Below are 17,477 nucleotides of genomic sequence, written 5' to 3'. Positions count from 1 at the left end.
CAGCGAAAACGTGTAAGGAGTGTAACATGAAACATCATACCATGTTGCACAACGTGAACTGAAAAATTCCAGCGAATGGTAAAAATAACTTTGGACAACAAGCCTCCTCTTCTCAGCAACAAGCTTCGAATCACTTATCATCGGATAAAACTGAAATTTTACTAACTACAACTCTACTGAAAATAAAGGCTTATGATGGCACTTATGTAAAACTTAGGGCCCTCTTGGATCAGGGCTCACAAGTAAACTTAATAACAGAAAATGCCGCTCAGATATTACGCCTGCCGAGGAAAAGGTTCGCTGCTACCATCTCGGGGGTTGGTTCAGTATCTGGTGATTGCAGGGGTCAACTAAACTTATCTTGTAAATCAATAAACTCTGAATACGACTTCGAAATACAAGCACTTATAATGAAAAAACTTACAAATAACTTACCGAATGCTACTTTCGAAAAATCGAACTGGCCTCATTTGGAAAACTTAAAGCTGGCTGATCCTGACTTCAACATCTCTCGCCCCATCGACTTACTACTGGGTGCCGATGTTTATTCAGATATTATACTCAATGGAGTTTTGAAAGGAAGCTGTCAATCCCCTGTGGCACAACAGACACATATAGGATGGATCCTATGTGGGAAAATGAAAACGTTTAATTGCCACGTGACCTTGGTGAACTTTGATGAATTAACAAAGTACTGGGAGAGCGAAGAAATACAAAATTCTGAAGATATTTCCAAGGACGATCGGTGTGAACAATTTTATTCGGAAACAGTACAACGTGCTCCCGACGGAAAATATATTGTGAAGATGCCACTCCGCCCTGACCTTAAAGAAAAATTAGGTTCATCGAGACCCATCGCTGTCTCACAATTTTTACAACTGGAAAAACGGCTCGCTAAAAATAAAAAACTTTCAACTATGTACAAAGAATTTATCAGAGAATATGCGGACCTGGGCCACATGAAACTGTCGCCTCATATAACATCCACCGACTGCTACTTACCACATCACGGTGTTTTGAAAGAGAGCTCTACAACAACCAAATTGAGAGTAGTCTTTAATGCATCTCAAAAAACATCGAGTGGTCACAGTTTAAACAGCCTTTTGGAAAAGGGCCCCAACCTTCAAAAGGACATTCAGTCGCTTATTTTGAAGTGGAGAACATACAAGTTTGCCTTTACTGCTGACATTGAAAAAATGTATCGTTGTGTGTGGATAAATGATGATCAGCAACATCTACAAAAAATTATCTGGCGAGATTCACCAGAACAACCTTTACAAGAATATAAACTTTGTACGGTGACCTACGGTACCAAACCCGCTCCTTGGCTAGCCTTACGTACACTCAAACAACTCGCCATTGATGATGGTCATAAGTACCCTACTGCAGCTGCAGAGGTCCTGGAGAACCACTTCTTCGTAGATGATCTTGTGAGTGGCGAAAGGTCATTCGAAACCGCCAAGGAGTTACAGCGGTCCCTAATCGATTTACTAAAGGGTGCGGGGATGAATTTACGCAAATGGTCCAGCAACTATCCAACTTTATTAGAAGACTTACCTAAAGAGCAAATTTCAACAACAAACAGCTTCGATTTCAAAATTGATGAAACATCAAAAACGTTAGGACTTACCTGGAACACTAATGGCCATTTTCACCGACATTTAGGGATCCCTTAACTGCATTTAAGGAGCCCCTAATTAAAAATTCGTTTTCACCAACCTTTAGGTATCTCCTAAGTTCTTAAAAGGCTCCCTAAATTTAGGAACCCGATTTTTCGTTCCTTAACTGTCTCCTAACACTAGAAGACAGTTTTATGTCTGCTGTCATCTATTTCAATACATAACATTCAAAAGGTTTGAAAACCATTTTTACAATGGATGATGATTTAACTCTATTTTCAGAAAGTTTGGAAGCCGTTGAGTCTTTACAGTTAGTTTCTAGTCATTCTGTACTTAAAAGGCCACGCTTGTATCGTCAGAGAACTGAAGATTTCGGAAAATACGATGACAAAGACTTTGTCTTTAGGTATAGGCTATCAAAAGAAACTGTGCTATTTTTATTAGAAAAAAATATTTTTTTACCCTAAAAATGAAAAGTAAGGTTTTTGGAGTGAACGAGTGTTTGAGTAAATTTTAATTATAGCTCTATGGGTATAAAATAAAAACTAATAAATAGCCAATTCCAAATTAATGTTCATTATAGCTCTTGCTACTATTTTAATACCAACTGAAAGAAAAGAAAGTTAATATTTGCAGTCAGGTTTTTTTTTTATTACTCATTTACCTGTAATCTTTAGTTAAATGAAAATAAATAATTATTTTAAATTACATTTTAATTATTGATGTAAAAGACTTCATTCTTAATTTCGACTTCCTTTGCTGCTGCCTCTAATGAGCAATTGTAAAACTTTCTTTTATATTCTAATTCTTCCTGAAGAAGTTGTCTTTTTATGTCTTCTATATCCTCTTTCATTTTGTTCACATTTTGAAAACTTGTACAAAGCGAGGACATAGCCCCTGTCCTCTCATTACTGAGTGATAATCGTGGTCGTCTCCTTGACCATAGTGGTGTATTATTTGTACTATAATTCTGGAACAATAATAGTAGGTCTTACTATTATTCATACTTAGAATTTTACAGAACATTTGGTGATGAAGGCACAAAAAAATTATTAATGATTCATACTTCAACTGGAATTTGATTTTCTTTTCTGCAACAAACTCCTCTACTGTCGCAGTATTTTCTGTGCACATCTCTCTTTTATTGGTGATACATTTTCCACCACATTTAAAACATTAGCAGTACAGTCTTGCACGCCTATTATGCCTGTGCAAACTCGGCCGAGAAGTGTACTGTAGACTTGCTCCAGAATAGGATCAATTTTCACTTCTCCAGGACCACCACCAGTTTTAGTTACGCTCAGCTTAGCGGATTGATAGTATAATTTGCTCTCAGTTTTTAGTTTATCCCACACTTTCTTTCCACACTTTCACGACTAAAGTGCGTTATTCAATTTCATATTTATATAACAGATTGTTTTTTTTTTTAATAAATTATATACCAGAGACGTATAATTATGATTTATTGTCATTAATATTTATTATTCTTTTATTTGATGGATATTTTAAAGGTAATCGCGGATAACATATTTTTATCGATAAAACAGCACTCAAATCAAAACATTAAAACGTCACCTAACTAAGAAACTCCTAAAACTTAGCACAAAGCATGGTGAAAATGAATTTAGGTAGGTGGTTGATTTAGGTAATCTCCTGTCTAAAGTGTTTCCTACGTAGGACCACTTTGGGAACTTGTCGGTGAAAACGGGCATAACAGCGACACATTTCACCTAAAATGGCCTGTGAAGCAAAGTACAAAACAACTAACAAAAAGACTATTATTGTCTGAAATTTCTAAGTTTTATGATCCGTTGGGATGGCTGTCTCCGGTGACCATTACTGCAAAATTACTATTTCAAAAAGTCTGGACTCTAAACATTGATTGGGACGATGAAATTCCCCAAAATATTGAGAAAGAATGGCAAAAACTAAAAATAGAATTGCCTTTCATTCGTAACATAACTTTGAAACGATGGATTGGCGAAACAAAACAAGATATAGAATTACTGGGTTTCTGTGATGCAAGCGAGAAAGCTTACGCTTGTGTTATATACAGTCGCGTGACAAGTTCCAACGGAGTTCCAGTAATTACGCTACTTGTATCCCGCACACGGGTGGCTCCTATAGCACAAAAAACCACGCTGCCGAGGCTTGAACTGTGTGGCGCCTTACTGTTGGCTAAACTCATGGAAAAAACTCAGAAGGCTTTATCGGAATACAATCTGAAAATTCAAGCATGGTGTGACTCGCAAGTAGTTCTCGCGTGGCTCCAAGGGGACACTGCTAAAAGGGAGGCCTACATATCCAATCGAGTTACAAAAATCAAACGGATTATACCTACCACACAATGGCGTTACATTAAGTCAGAGCATAACCCTGCCGACTGTGCATCGAGAGGCATGCTACCAAGTAAACTAATGACCTTCGATTTATGGTTTCAAGGTCCTACATTTTTGAAGAAAATTGAAACAGATGAGATTGCAAACTACCAAACATACCATACAAACGTTGGCTGCAAAGAAAAGGAAAATCAAGAGACTTCGTCAAATCACGAAAAGGATAATTGGATAACAACCTTGTTAAATAAATGCAGTTCATTAACAAAACTTTTCCGAGTTACTGCTTGGATATTACGTTGCATAACAAACATGAGCGCTAAAAGGAAATCTGAGACCCCGTATCTGACTACTACCGAACTAACTGCAGCAAGAAAAATTATTATCAAACACATACAACAAATACAATTCAATCAAGAATATAAACAACTTTTGAAAAACGAAAATGTGTCGAAAAGGAGCGCAATTATGAAGCTGAACCCTTACTTAGACGAAGATAAGATAATTCGCGTGGGCGGCCGCCTCCAAAACTCAAACTTACCTGTGGAAATGAAAAACCCAATTATCATACCACATAAAGGTCGATTAACGCAACTTTTGATTGAATATTCCCATATAACTACACTGCATGGAGGAGCTCGGCTAACGCTGACTTACATACGACAGCGATATTGGATCGTCGGAGGCAACAGGGCTGTCAAAACTCAACTACGAAAATGTGTGCGCTGCCACCGTTTCACACAAACCGACAACCATCAACTGATGAGTAATCTTCCGCAACAGAGAATAACCCCATGTCGACCCTTTACATTTACAGGGGTTGACTACTCTGGTTACATCGAACTGAAAATAAACAAAGGCAGAGGCGTTAAAACTTCTAAGGGATACATTGCAATATTCATATGTATGGCTACCAAAGCCGTACATATTGAACTTGTTTCCGATCTCGGCACTGAAACATTCATAGCAGCTTTTCAACGACTATGTGCAAGGCGTGGTACCCCTAAACATATGTACTCAGATTGTGGAACTAATTTCATCGGCGCGGCAAAAGTGCTAGGTCAGGAATTCAAAAACTTCAAACAAATCATGACACCCGAATTTTTTGATGAATTAGCTAAACTGGAAGTCGAGTGGCATTTTAACGCCCCTGCCTGGCCGAGCGCGGGCGGTTTATGGGAAGCCGCCGTCAAATCCATGAAACGACATTTACGACGAGTGCTAGGTGACCAGAAACTCACCTACGAGGAGATGTCAACGCTACTAACAAAAATAGAAGCCTGCTTAAACTCGAGGCCCTTGTGTCCTCTTACTGAAGATCCAGAAGAATTTTACAACTGTTTAACACCCGGCCATTTCATCACTGGCGGCGCGATAATGACGTTACCATTATCAGATTACACTGACGTTCACATTGGCGTACGTCGTCGATGGCAACTTGTAGAACAAATGTTACAACAATATTGGAAAAATTGGTCCAACGAGTACCTAACACAACTGCAAACTCGGAGTAAATGGAACAAACCTACGAAAAATATCAACGTCGGCGATATCGTATTGGTTAAGGACAACAACTTACCTCCTGGAAAATGGGCTTTAGGGCGGGTGCTCGAAACTCATCCAGGTTCTGACGGATATGTCCGAGTTACGACCATCAAAACTCGAACAGGAGTAACCAAACGTCCCGTAACAAAACTATCACCTTTACCGTTGGGGTCTGAAATCGAAAACCAAGAAGGAGATCCCACAACTAAGGAGCAACAAAGGTCAAATTTTGAAAACAAGAACAAAAAAGGCAGAAATTAATTATCGAGTCTTTTACTTACGATGCTGACAATGTTTACATTTATATCTGGATCATATGGGTCCGCGCTATTAAGAGCTCAAATTACTAGCTTAGAACGCGAGCGCCTTATCTACTACGACGCAATCAGTAAAATTCAAATGGTCCACAATGAATGGACTTTAATTATGTATTACAACATTACAACGTACTGGGAAGGAACTCGTCGCACCGAAAACTATTTTCTTTTTGAAATGCATATACCACTTGTATCAAATGAAGATTTTAACTTAAACAGGGCGATACCATTGCCTGTGAAAAACAATGAAAGCTACGCATATATGCGAACTTCATCGAAATATATCGCAGTAAACTTGGAGAAAAATATATATATTTCGCTAAATGAAGATGATCTTAAGAGCTGTCTCCAACAACGTTCAGATAAAATTATATGCAAAACAAATAAACCTATTTTTGACATGCATAGCAACGGAGCTCCATGCGAAGCGAAACTGCTGTCACATCAAAACCTCGAGCCCTGTGACGTCGAGAACGCGTCATGCAAGGACGCGTGGCTTGAGTTACATGCATCGAACAAGTGGCTCGTCATATGCTGCGATACGTGTACTTTACGCACCATATGCAACAGTGACGTGTCCTCACACACCATGACGTCATCGGGGATAGTATCGCTGCCACAAGGATGTGTACTTCAGTCTAATGACTTAACGATATATGCGCATAATCGTTATAACAGCCGTGTGAAGTTAGATTATGAAATTGCAAGTACAACGTTGGACAATTCAGTAAACAAAATAGTAAATTTAACATACAACTACACTCCGAATCTGTTCCAATCTACAGCACGTGAAACAAAAATTATCACTAAAGAGATTGCTGAGCAAAAGGAGCAGGAAAAACACTTTCCGTCGACCATCATATCAGCGCATGACATACATCAGTATGTCATTACATACTTATTATTAGTAGCAGCTCTGGTTATTGGTCTCGTGTGGGTTGTGAGGAAACATTCCCACTGCTTAAGGAAAAAGAAGAGCCATCCACTTGCACCCACTGAAGATATCGAACTTCAAACATTTCACCTGCGGCACGACCGACGAGATGATGGTGTTCAATCCCAAGTCGCGCCTCCACCGAAGCCAGCCCGAAGCGTAAACACCAGTGGAACCAACTTTGCCTTTAGTTTTGATTAAGTTAAATTTTAAGTAATTTTGTTGTGAAATGTCATTTTATACATATTTTTACTTTTACCTTTACATTTTTAACTTTTATATTTTTTACATTTTTATTTAAGCTTACGAACTATTTCATTTATTGTTAATCAATTGTTTCTTGCTCTTTTGGGTTGCCAAGATGTACGGTTTGTACATACCTAAATAATACGTGGACACGCCGTGCGTCGTCATTGTGGTGTCAGGTTATTTTATTATATTATTAGAGCAGTGCACTTAGCAACACGCACTCGTTAACACGTTACCATCTGTGCTTAACCGACATAATAAAGGTGCTCAAACAACACACTAACTCTTTGGAACTCAACAAACTTCCCCTTGGACCCCAACACTTGCGCTCTACCGTTCTCCGGGATAGACGTGACATAAACTATATTACAGTAAGAAAGTTGCGATAAAACAATCCCAAAATCAAAACTACGTAAAAAAATAAATCCTACCAAGCTGATGGTCTTGAAAGGCCATTTCAGCGTAGCCCTAACAAGTAGGTGAGCTCACAGAGCTCAAACCTAACGAGCGTAAGTAAAAAACTAAATAAGCTAAATCATAGCGATATTTTAAATAATTCAATTTCCATGTAAGAGCAACGTAACGCAAAGGCAGACCGACCGGGCACCCACGAAAGCGCGTGTGCTGTACATTGCGTGCTAATAAAAACGCTTTAATATAGAATAGCTTTTTGTATTGTTTCGATTTTCCTGTTGGGCATCTCTAGCTGTGCGCGTCTGGACAATGCACCGTCCAGTGCACTAGCAGTACTGCGGTGCCGGTGTAGAGAGCAGGTACCCACACGCACACCACGCCGGCCGCGTGCAGACTCTCCAGCGCGGTCACCAGCTCCGCGGCCCAGCGCCGCACCGCGCCCGGCGGCACCGCGTCCCGGTACCGCATGCGCGGCTCCAACTATATATATATATATTTGTTACCCACATTCATTACAAAACGAAAAAGTTATAACACATAAATGTTGTGTTCCTGTTAGTGTGTAACACTGTCTATCAGTTGTCCAGAAGAGATTACTTCGAACGACAAGACGAAAATTCTAATCTTAATTTAAATTATCAGTTAAATTATCTTGTAAAGGACACAAGAATATTCCAATTATAATGCAAAAAATAATAATCATAAGGCATTTTTGTTAGAAATGAAAATGCATTGAAATTTAGTTATAAACAAATATTGTATTATACAATATAGGATGCGCTCACCCCGGTGCCAGCGGCCGTGGTGTGCTCGTCCGGGGTAGTTGTCTGCGCGCCGCCGCCCAGCGCCCGGTCCACGGTCAGCAGCAGCTCCTTGGAGTTGTGCAGCAGGTCGCGCACGTCGTCCCCCGGCGCGGCGCGGTCGGCGAGCACGCAGCGCAGGTCGGGCGGGCGCGGCTTGGCGGCGGGCGCGGCGGCGTACCGGCGCACGTACTCGCACAGGCGCTCGCCCGGCGCGTACGTCAGCACCAGGAACAGCGAGTCCTCCGTCTCGATGAGCGCGTGCAGCCGCACCATGTAGGGCGCCGGCCCGGGCAGCACGGGGCGCCGCCACTCCCCCTCCGGCTCGTTGCTCGGCACCTTGTCCAGCACCTGCGACTCAACCAGCTGGCTCACCGGGCCTCATACCTGCTATCCGCGTCTAGGGGTGTGCGGGATGTGTGAGACTCAGCGGTCTGCAAATGGTGAGTTAACCCAAGGGCCGACCGCGGGCCCAAGGAAATTTTTGGGGGTCCTACCCACTAAAAAACTCCCTTGCATTTTTTTGGTCAGAACCCGGACAGAGTGTGAAGAGTCGTTTAGTGGATCGCATCTTACAACTCAGCAGTCCCGCACCCGCGCCCGCTGGAGGTTGAACTCGCCGGCTCAAAAAAAAACCTAACGAACTGGAGCCGGCTCTGTACGTGTGAGAACAGGGTTATTTACTTCGCACATCATCTCACTAAGAGCCACACGGTAAATAGTCGCCGGGCCCGGCCGCCCTGACGCATGAGGGGGAAGTCAAATATGTTTTTTTATGAACTATTTTAATGTGAATTCTAGACCAAATAATCTTTTAGTGCGTTTAAAGTAATTCAAAGTGAAACAGAAAAAAAGTCGACTATTGGCACGGCAGTACTCGCACCTTCATGACGTAGCACGTGTCGGTGCTGGCGTGCAGCACCAGCAGCAGCCGCGGCCGCACCACGCCCAGCAGCACGTACGCGCACAGCTCCGCACGCGACCCGCTCCGCGCCGCGCCGTCCCGCGCCGCCCCGCCGCGCTCCGCCACGCCGCGCGCCACTCCACCCGCGACCTGCACAACCGTGAGTTCACCGACTCAGAAATATATAATTAATTAACTATATATTTATGCATATTGTCACAGGAAACGATATTATGAAATTTCGCTAACAATTTATGAATGAAATACGTTTTAGTTTGAATAGATTATCGCTACGAGTATAGTCACAGTGCTCGACGTTAACTTTACTTAGGGATTTAGAATATAAATCATTAGAATTTTACTAAAATGTGAAGAACAATTCTAATGGAACGTAGAGTAGTGTGTCCTCACGTGCTGTGTGCGCGCGCTGCACAGTCGCTCTGCGTGCGCCAGGTAGGCGTGCGTGCGCTGCCGGACCAGCGCCCGCCGCGCGCCGTCCGCGTCCGCTGCAACACGCGCCGCTGTACCGTCCGCCGTGCACCAGCCCACGCCAATAGAATAGTGCGTGCAGGGCTGACACTAGCACAGTTTAACTAAATAGATAAATTCTCCACATTCCAGAGCCCAGCCCACTGAGTTTCTCGCCGGATCTTCTTAGTGGGCCGCGTTTTCGATCGGGTGGTAGATTCTGCGAAGCACTACTTTTGCTAGGGCCAGTGATAGGAACATTCCGGCCCCGTGAGCTCACCTACACACGTTAGGATGAAGCTGAAATAGCTTCTCAAGGCTATCAGCATAGGTAGGAAAAAAAACCAGAGCCCTAATGAATATTGACAGCCCACGCCACAGATAATATAACAAGTACAAACAAAGGATTTTTTGGCGGGAGGAGTGAAGTTGTGTGATTTGTTTTGAATTTTGTTTATTTCGTTTTTAATAACGGTGGTTTATTAAGTGTTTAGTATCTGTGAAAGTGCATAAATGTGGGAAAATGAAACAAAACTGCTGAACGTAATTTTTAAGTCCACTGAGAAAATCTCAGTAAATAACCACCATTTTACTAAAATCATATTTCATCTCATCTCATTTCATTTAATTTCATGACAATTCATGAAGTTTAAACAAACAAGAAGAAATAAACAAGAAGAAGTACTAGTGTGAACGTTCATTAAATTCGGACTGTACTAGTGTGAGCGTTCATTAAAGTCGGACTGTACTAGTGTGAGCGTTCATTAAAGTCGGACTGTACTAGTGTGAGCATTCATTAAAGTCGGACTGTACTAGCGTGGGCGTTCATTAAAGTCGGACTGTACTAGTGTGAGCGTTCATTAAAGTCGGACTGTACTAGCGTGGGCGTTCATTAAAGTCGGACTGTACTAGTGTGAGCGTTCATTAAAGTCGGACTGTACTAGCGTGGGCGTTCATTAAAGTCGGACTGTACTAGTGTGAGCATTCATTAAAGTCGGACTGTACTAGCGTGGGCGTTCATTAAAGTCGGACTGTACTAGCGTGGGCGTTCATTAAAGTCGGACTGTACTAGTGTGAGCGTTCATTAAAGTCGGACTGTACTAGCGTGGGCGTTCATTAAAGTCGGACTGTACTAGTGTGAGCGTTCATTAAAGTCGGACTGTACTAGCGTGGGCGTTCATTAAAGTCGGACTGTACTAGTGTGAGTGTTCGTGAGTGGTGTCGCTGAGGTGCTCACAGCGGGCGCCGACGAGTAGCTTCTCGATGCCGGCCTTGTAGTGGTCCAGGGCGCCCGCGTAGTCCCCCGCGTCCTCGCACCGCGCCGCCAAGTTCAGCATGTAGCCCGCCTCGAATATGTAGCTGTCCTCCGTCCTCGTCCCGCGCCCCGCGTGCGAGGGGGACAGGGCACTGTCTGCTACGTAAACACTATCTAATTAGTGAAGCCGGGACTTTTTGGCGGGAACGCAAGAAGTGAAGTTGTGTGAATTGTTTTATTTTGTTTATTTAGTGTTTCTTCAGGTTTAAATGTGTAATAACGGTGGTTTATTAACTGTTTAGAATCTGTGAAGGTGCACAAATGTGGGAAAATGCCGCTGGACGTAGCTTCTCGGGATCCTCCGAAAAATTAACTGAAAAAGTCTCAGTAAATGGCCACCATTTTACTGAGGTTATATTTCATCACATATCATCTCATTTGTAAATTTTATTCGTTTTTAATCATTTATGTTATGTCGCGATTAGTTTCCTTCGTTTTTTATTATTCATAAACTGTAAAGAATTAAAACGGCGAATTATAAAAATCTTGTTACTTGACGCTGGCTAATGCACAAATCGTGCCGGAGCCAAAAAAAGAAAATTAGTGAAGCCATTCGGCTTTATATAAATACTAGTGACCCGCCCTCGCTTCGCTTCGGAAACATTAAAACACACATGAAACAAAACAAAAAAAAAAAAGTTAAAAAAAGTAGCCTATGTTCATCAGGGACAATGTCGGCTTCTAATGGAAAAAGAATTTTTCAAATCGGTCCAATAGTTTCGGAGCCTATTCGAAACAAACAAACAAACAAATCTTTCCTCTTTATAATATTAGTATATATAGTAGTAAATACAAACGCACCAAAAGTCTGCGCATTCAAAGACAAACTGTCCGAGTCGGTGTTGCCAGTTCTCGTCGTGTGACAATCGTCGATCTTTGATGTGGAAGGTTCGTCGAAATTAATCAAATCTGGCAACACGTTCCTCTTGACACTGGACGCCGGCTTGTCTATGGTGAGCTTGGCCAGCTCGTCAAAGAGGTCGCTGTCTATGCTCTCCAACGAGTCCAGCGAGTCCAAGCTGCCCGTCCGCTTGGAGGCCTCGCTCAAGTCCGCCACCTCCACGTCAGCCGCTTCGTAAATCGGTATTTGCGATATAAAATCGGTTTCGTCGCGCGATACTTGTTGAGAAGCCGTCGGATTTACTGGAAAATTATCAAAAAAAATCATATTCCAAGCCCCTCTGGCTTTTTGAAGTGAAACTTCTTTAGGTTGAGAGTAAGATTTAACTCGCGACAAATTCGTTACGGCTAGACAGAAAAGATACAATTTAGGTAGAGAGGGAGAAAATTAACAGTGCGTCTCGCGAACCACTCGACCGTGGAGATAGGGACAAAGCGAGTTAGGTCATTTCTATTATACGCAGCATTCCCTATTACAAAAGAAATTTGATTTATGGATGAAAATTGGAGAAGACCACAATACTACACACCGCAAAGAAGTTTCACTTCTTTCACGTTCACCAAATTGCACGCGCACCACTTTTTTATTATGGACATATTCAATTCAGACCTTAGCGTAACGGAATAAGATCGAGCATGCGTTAGTAAGGTTTACTAACTTGAGCCATTGGGGGTCCTGGCCTCGTCGTCGTCAGTCGGGTACTCCAGCGGCGGCGTTTCCTCTATGGGCAGGTGCAAGGACGACCTTATAGAGTTTATGACTCCCGGCTCAGCGCAGGGCTCTGGGTATCCGGTCTAAAGAATCGTTTGTCGGGTCAACTGCCGTCTTTCTGGGTGTGGCTGACCCACATAGTCACGTGGAGTGTTGTGTGTGCGTTTAAATGTTACCAGCCATATGGACTTTAAATAATTACGAGATTCGTATTAATGTAATTTAACTGGTGTGAGTCGGATAATCGAAATTCGACCTTAATCACTGACACCTCAAGACTTAAATTCATCTTATTAATATTACATCTCTTTTGTTTTCACAAAAGTCATCTTTATTAAGTTCCATTAATTATTTAAATTACTATATGGATGTACTATACGGTTATTTTCCCAAATAAATAAATAAAAATATTCTAAATAACAAAAATAAAAAAAAAGTAATAAAAAATCTATATCGAAAAAAAAAATTCTATTTCGGAATAAAAGCGTAATTAAAACTTGGCTTGATAGGCTTGAAAAAAAAAAAAATTTTGTACCGTTTGTCTTTGCTATATAGACAAATTTAATGGCACACATTTCGATACAAATTCTAAAGAGCACCTTGATGAATATTTGACTGGCTGCAAGTACACTTACCTGAAGGAAATTGACGAAGTCAGTGCTAGTGAACAGCAGTCTGTGCTCCGCGATGAACTCTAACAACGTCTTGATGGTTCTAGCTCTGTCGGTTATCACCTGCCAATGTATTTAGATATTTTTTAAGGAACTTTATGACCTGGTAACTAAGACCTTTAAGTCATGTCTTATTTTAATTTATATTCTTATTTTTTATGAAAAATGATAATAAGAAGCGAATTGAAAAGAAATGAAGACGGTTAAATTAATCAACTGGATGAAATAAAATAAAATGAGATGATATAGGATTAAATATAATCTTAGTAAAATGGTGGTCATTTACTGAGATTTTTCAGTGGACTTTTTGGAGGATCCCGAGAAGTTACGTCCAGCGGCTTTGTTTCATTTTCCCACATTTGTGCACTTTCACAGATATTAAACAGTTAATAAACCACCGTTATTACACATTTAAACCTGAAGAAACACTAAATAGACAAAATGAAACAAATCACACAAATTCACTCCTCGCGTTCCCGCCAAAAAGGCTATTTAGATATGTCAGAAGCTATCACAGAATATAAAATTTCGAAGTTATTATTATTATTAATACTTTATTTCTTATAGTAACTTAAAAACCTAACAAACACAACTATCAGACTATCCATTACAATTTTTTCTTTCCAAGTGCCTTTCAACGCTCTTTACAAGTTATGCTTGTATGTATACAATCGAATTAAAATGTCCGGGACCAACAGTTTTTTTTTCCTTTTGTTGGACCACCAAGATACAGTACGTGTTGGACATTTGGAGATTGGGGGGTAGCACTGTATCCATGTCTCAAAGTGTTCAGCGACATTGCAACGTCTATGAACTATTGCAACCACATGAACACCAGAAGAATCGCGACGGAGGAGGAGGAGGAATTACTGGTGGTAGGACCTCTTGTGAGTCCGCGCGGGTAGGTACCACCACCCTGCCTATTTCTGCCGTGAAGCAGTAATGCGTTTCGGTTTGAAGGGTGGGGGCAGCCGTTGTAACTATACTTGAGACCTTAGAACTTATATCTCAAGGTAGGTGGCGCATTTGCGTTGTAGATGAGCTCCAGTAACCACTTAACACCAGGTGGGCTGTGAGCTCGTCCACCCATCTAAGCAGTAAAAAAAAAACACTGGCGGCAGTACTCACGTCCGGCTGAAACCTCCTGAAATAGCTGTACCGGGGCAGGGCGGGGAACGTGCCGCGTAAGTGCAGGCCCGCGTGCAGCGACTTCATGCTCTTGTGCAGCCTCTGGATGTCGCTGTAACGTTTCCATACAGATATCGCCGTCACGGCCTCCGGCGATTCTATCGGGAACAGCTGGAACAGCGGTTACAATGTCTAGCTCGTGACTAGCTCCCTAGCTCGAGGGAGGCGCAAAATGAACCCAATTTGAATTGGACGCTGGGAGCCCTCAACAGAGCGAAGCGATACTTCACGCCTGGACAAAGACTTTTGCTTTATAAAGCACAAGTCCGGCCTCGCGTGGAGTACTGCTCCCATCTCTGGGCCGGGGCTCCCAAATACCAGCTTCTTCCATTTGACTCCATACAGAGGAGGGCCGTTCGGATTGTCGATAATCCCATTCTCATGGATCCTTTGGAGCCTCTAGGTCTGCGGAGGGACTATTTTATACCGTATGTTCCATGAGAAATGCGCTGAGGAATTGTTTGAGATGATCCCTGATCTCCTTTTTATCATCGCACCTCCCGCCATCGGAGCAGACTTCATCCCTATTATTTGGAACCACTGCGTTCATCGACAGTGCGTTTCCAGAGGTCTTTTTTGCCACGTACCATCCGGCTATGGAGTGAGCTCCCCTCCATGGTGTTTCCCGAGCGCCATGACGAGGCTTGTGGAGATTATTAAGCCTTAGGCAGCGGCTTGGCTCTGCCCCTGGCATTGCTGAAGTCCATGGGCGACGCTAACCATTCACTATCAGGTGGGCCGTATGCTTGCCTGCCTACAAGGGCAACAGAAAAAAAAGTCGTGGCTTATTATTTCTTACATAAGTGAACAGACTCACAACCCATCTTGAGGCCGGAGCTAAATCTCAAAATCCCTACAAACCTTCAATTTGCAAGGAACAATTCTGAGTGGCAATACGCAGGGAACTGTGCACCTAGCATTTCTAATATCCATAAGCGACTTTAACCACTTGATATTAAGTGAGACGGTATGTATTAAAATTCAATTAATAATAATTAATTTGTTTATAAAAATCTATCTGTAATTAATTCTAATATTGAAAAAAATTTGTAGTTTTTATCATTAATTATTGTCAATTTCTTATCAATTTGTTAAAATGCAGGTCATTCGTTTTGATCTATGCCTTCAGCAACGAAACAGGAATAGTTAAACTGGCTCTGGCTAAAAATTCTTTTTAAGCCTCGTTTGAGTCAGATATGAGGCAAAATCTCTGAAGAAAATGAAAATCTCTCCTCTGTGGATGATAATAGCAATTTCAGGTAGCTCTTTTAACTAAACTTTTAGCTAAACTTTCCTGAATTGAAAACTAATATGAGGGTAACAATGAATTTTAGCACAGACCACTTTAGAACCTGTACAGAAATAACTAGTACTAGTACATTTGAAAACAGCACTATTTTATAATGCAATATGTCATATCAGCGATGTTACAAAGAATGGTGAGCACACAATGGGATCTTTATTCATGAGGACTATGCCCACCCACTGGGCCAAACAGCCATTCTAGAATGGACTCCGTGCTTTTTTATTTTTTATTTCTGCCTGCGATATTCGATCATCGGCACAATCGCATCGCTAGATACCAATGCACTCGGTATCTTTTAGGCCATGATGATTCCGAACTTGTAATTTCAAAGATATGTCAGCTCATTTCCAACCAAGATCTAAGAAATAGTCTTTCAAAATTCAACCATATTCACTGATACCTCAAAATTTACATTAAGTCTATGTAGTTTTTCAAAATTCAACCATATTCACAGATACCTCAAAATTTACATTAAGTCTATGTATTTTTTTCCTTAGATTTATTTTATTTTATCTATTGTTTTCTTATTGGCTAAATGTCAATTAAAATACTATTTACGAACTGATAGCACTAAAATTCATTAACGGCTATTAAAAGGAAATCACTTAACAAGCAGAAGTGAAAATGGTATTGAACTTATTTTCTGCTTATTTATATGTATATAGTTCTCATGTAAACAAATGGTGCAAAACTCATCTGAATTATCCATAAACACAAAAACACAGTGTTCAGAATGGTCATGGGTGATAAAATTAAAGTAGGTAAGACCTAAAATAGTTTGAAATGAACTAAACTCAATTCATCTCATTCCAAAAATCTCCTTTGAAAACTCTACTTAACTTGAATGTTGACCATATTATTTGATGAACAAAAGACAAATGTAAGTATTAAGATGAAGAGTGTGAGGAGTTTGGCGGTTACGGGAACTAAGTGGCAGCCAGCACAGAAGCACACACCTTTCCTCTCAAATTCCTCAGCTTCAGGTGAGTTAATAAAGTTTCGCATTCAAACTTATATTTTAAATGTATATGGGGGCCTTTGGACATATAATTATCCTTGACTAAGATACAACACAAAAAGCCCCTCTAACAAATAACAATTTGTTAAATGTATTGCAAACAGCAGATATGGAAATTGCAATTGCACTGCACTTAGAAAGGCCGAAACCCTAAAATTGGGTGAAAGTATTTTTTACTTTCAATGAAAGTTCACGCACTTTCTTTCGAAATGACAACTATTTTATTTAAAAGTAAATATTAATTGTCTTTTGTTGCCGTAATTTAATGTAACTATTACTTACAATAGACATGATCTTATATATAGTGAATCCATTATTGTGTTTCGATGTTTCATCAACTGAAAACCGGCGAACCCACTTATCCTTCGACATGTTTACAGTTTGTTTTAGTCAACACACAAAACTGTTATAAGGAGATCATAAAATGCCAATAACTATAGGTAGTCATAGTTATATGAGTTTACTAATCAAGTTTATTCAGTCACTTGACTGATTTAGTTTGTTGTAACAGCCGTTTTACGCTGATACATAGATATTACACATAAATTCACATAATCGCCGAAACATGTACACAACATTAAATAGAGATGCTGCTATTCGTACCGACGTCGACTGCTCGATAACCGAAGGGTTTTGGGTTTTCACGATTTATTTATTACAGAAATAGATTTTCATTGTTCGTGTTCAGTTTTACTGTTCAAAAACTAGTCCTATTAGTTTTTAGTAGCAATATTACTGAAGTTACAATACTTTTTTTTTAATTACGTCGAGGCACCTTCCA

The 17,477-nt window shown here is 40.9% G+C and overlaps 1 protein-coding gene across 4 annotated transcripts in view; it reads right to left on the bottom strand.

Moving 5' to 3' along the window:
* The window catches only part of LOC101739763 (ribosomal protein S6 kinase delta-1), a 23,905-nt gene extending 6,428 nt beyond the window's left edge, over nt 1–17,477 (bottom strand). The window contains exons 1-11 of one of the 4 annotated variants that reach the window (XM_062676756.1): nt 16,979–17,278; nt 14,960–15,126; nt 14,313–14,483; nt 13,149–13,247; nt 12,461–12,596; nt 11,703–12,044; nt 10,824–11,000; nt 9,530–9,624; nt 9,098–9,268; nt 8,200–8,565; nt 7,782–7,894 (exon numbers count right to left, since the gene is read on the bottom strand). In XM_062676756.1, the coding sequence (XP_062532740.1) occupies nt 7,782–7,894; nt 8,200–8,565; nt 9,098–9,268; nt 9,530–9,624; nt 10,824–11,000; nt 11,703–12,044; nt 12,461–12,596; nt 13,149–13,247; nt 14,313–14,483; nt 14,960–14,989 (1,700 nt within the window). In that variant the 5' untranslated portion in view covers nt 14,990–15,126; nt 16,979–17,278. Of the gene's footprint in view, nt 1–7,781; nt 7,895–8,199; nt 8,566–9,097; nt 9,269–9,529; nt 9,625–10,823; nt 11,001–11,702; nt 12,045–12,460; nt 12,597–13,148; nt 13,248–14,312; nt 14,484–14,959; nt 15,127–16,978; nt 17,279–17,299 lie in introns of those variants that run through there. The other 3 variants (XM_062676757.1, XM_038021235.2, XM_062676755.1) reach the window with 3 other exon arrangements.

This window comes from Bombyx mori, chromosome 28 (genome assembly GCF_030269925.1).
Source record: "Bombyx mori chromosome 28, ASM3026992v2".
NCBI lineage: Eukaryota > Metazoa > Arthropoda > Insecta > Lepidoptera > Bombycidae > Bombyx > Bombyx mori.
The sequence above is the reverse complement of the archived record's forward strand: the minus strand, read 5'-3'. Positions and strand labels throughout refer to the sequence as shown.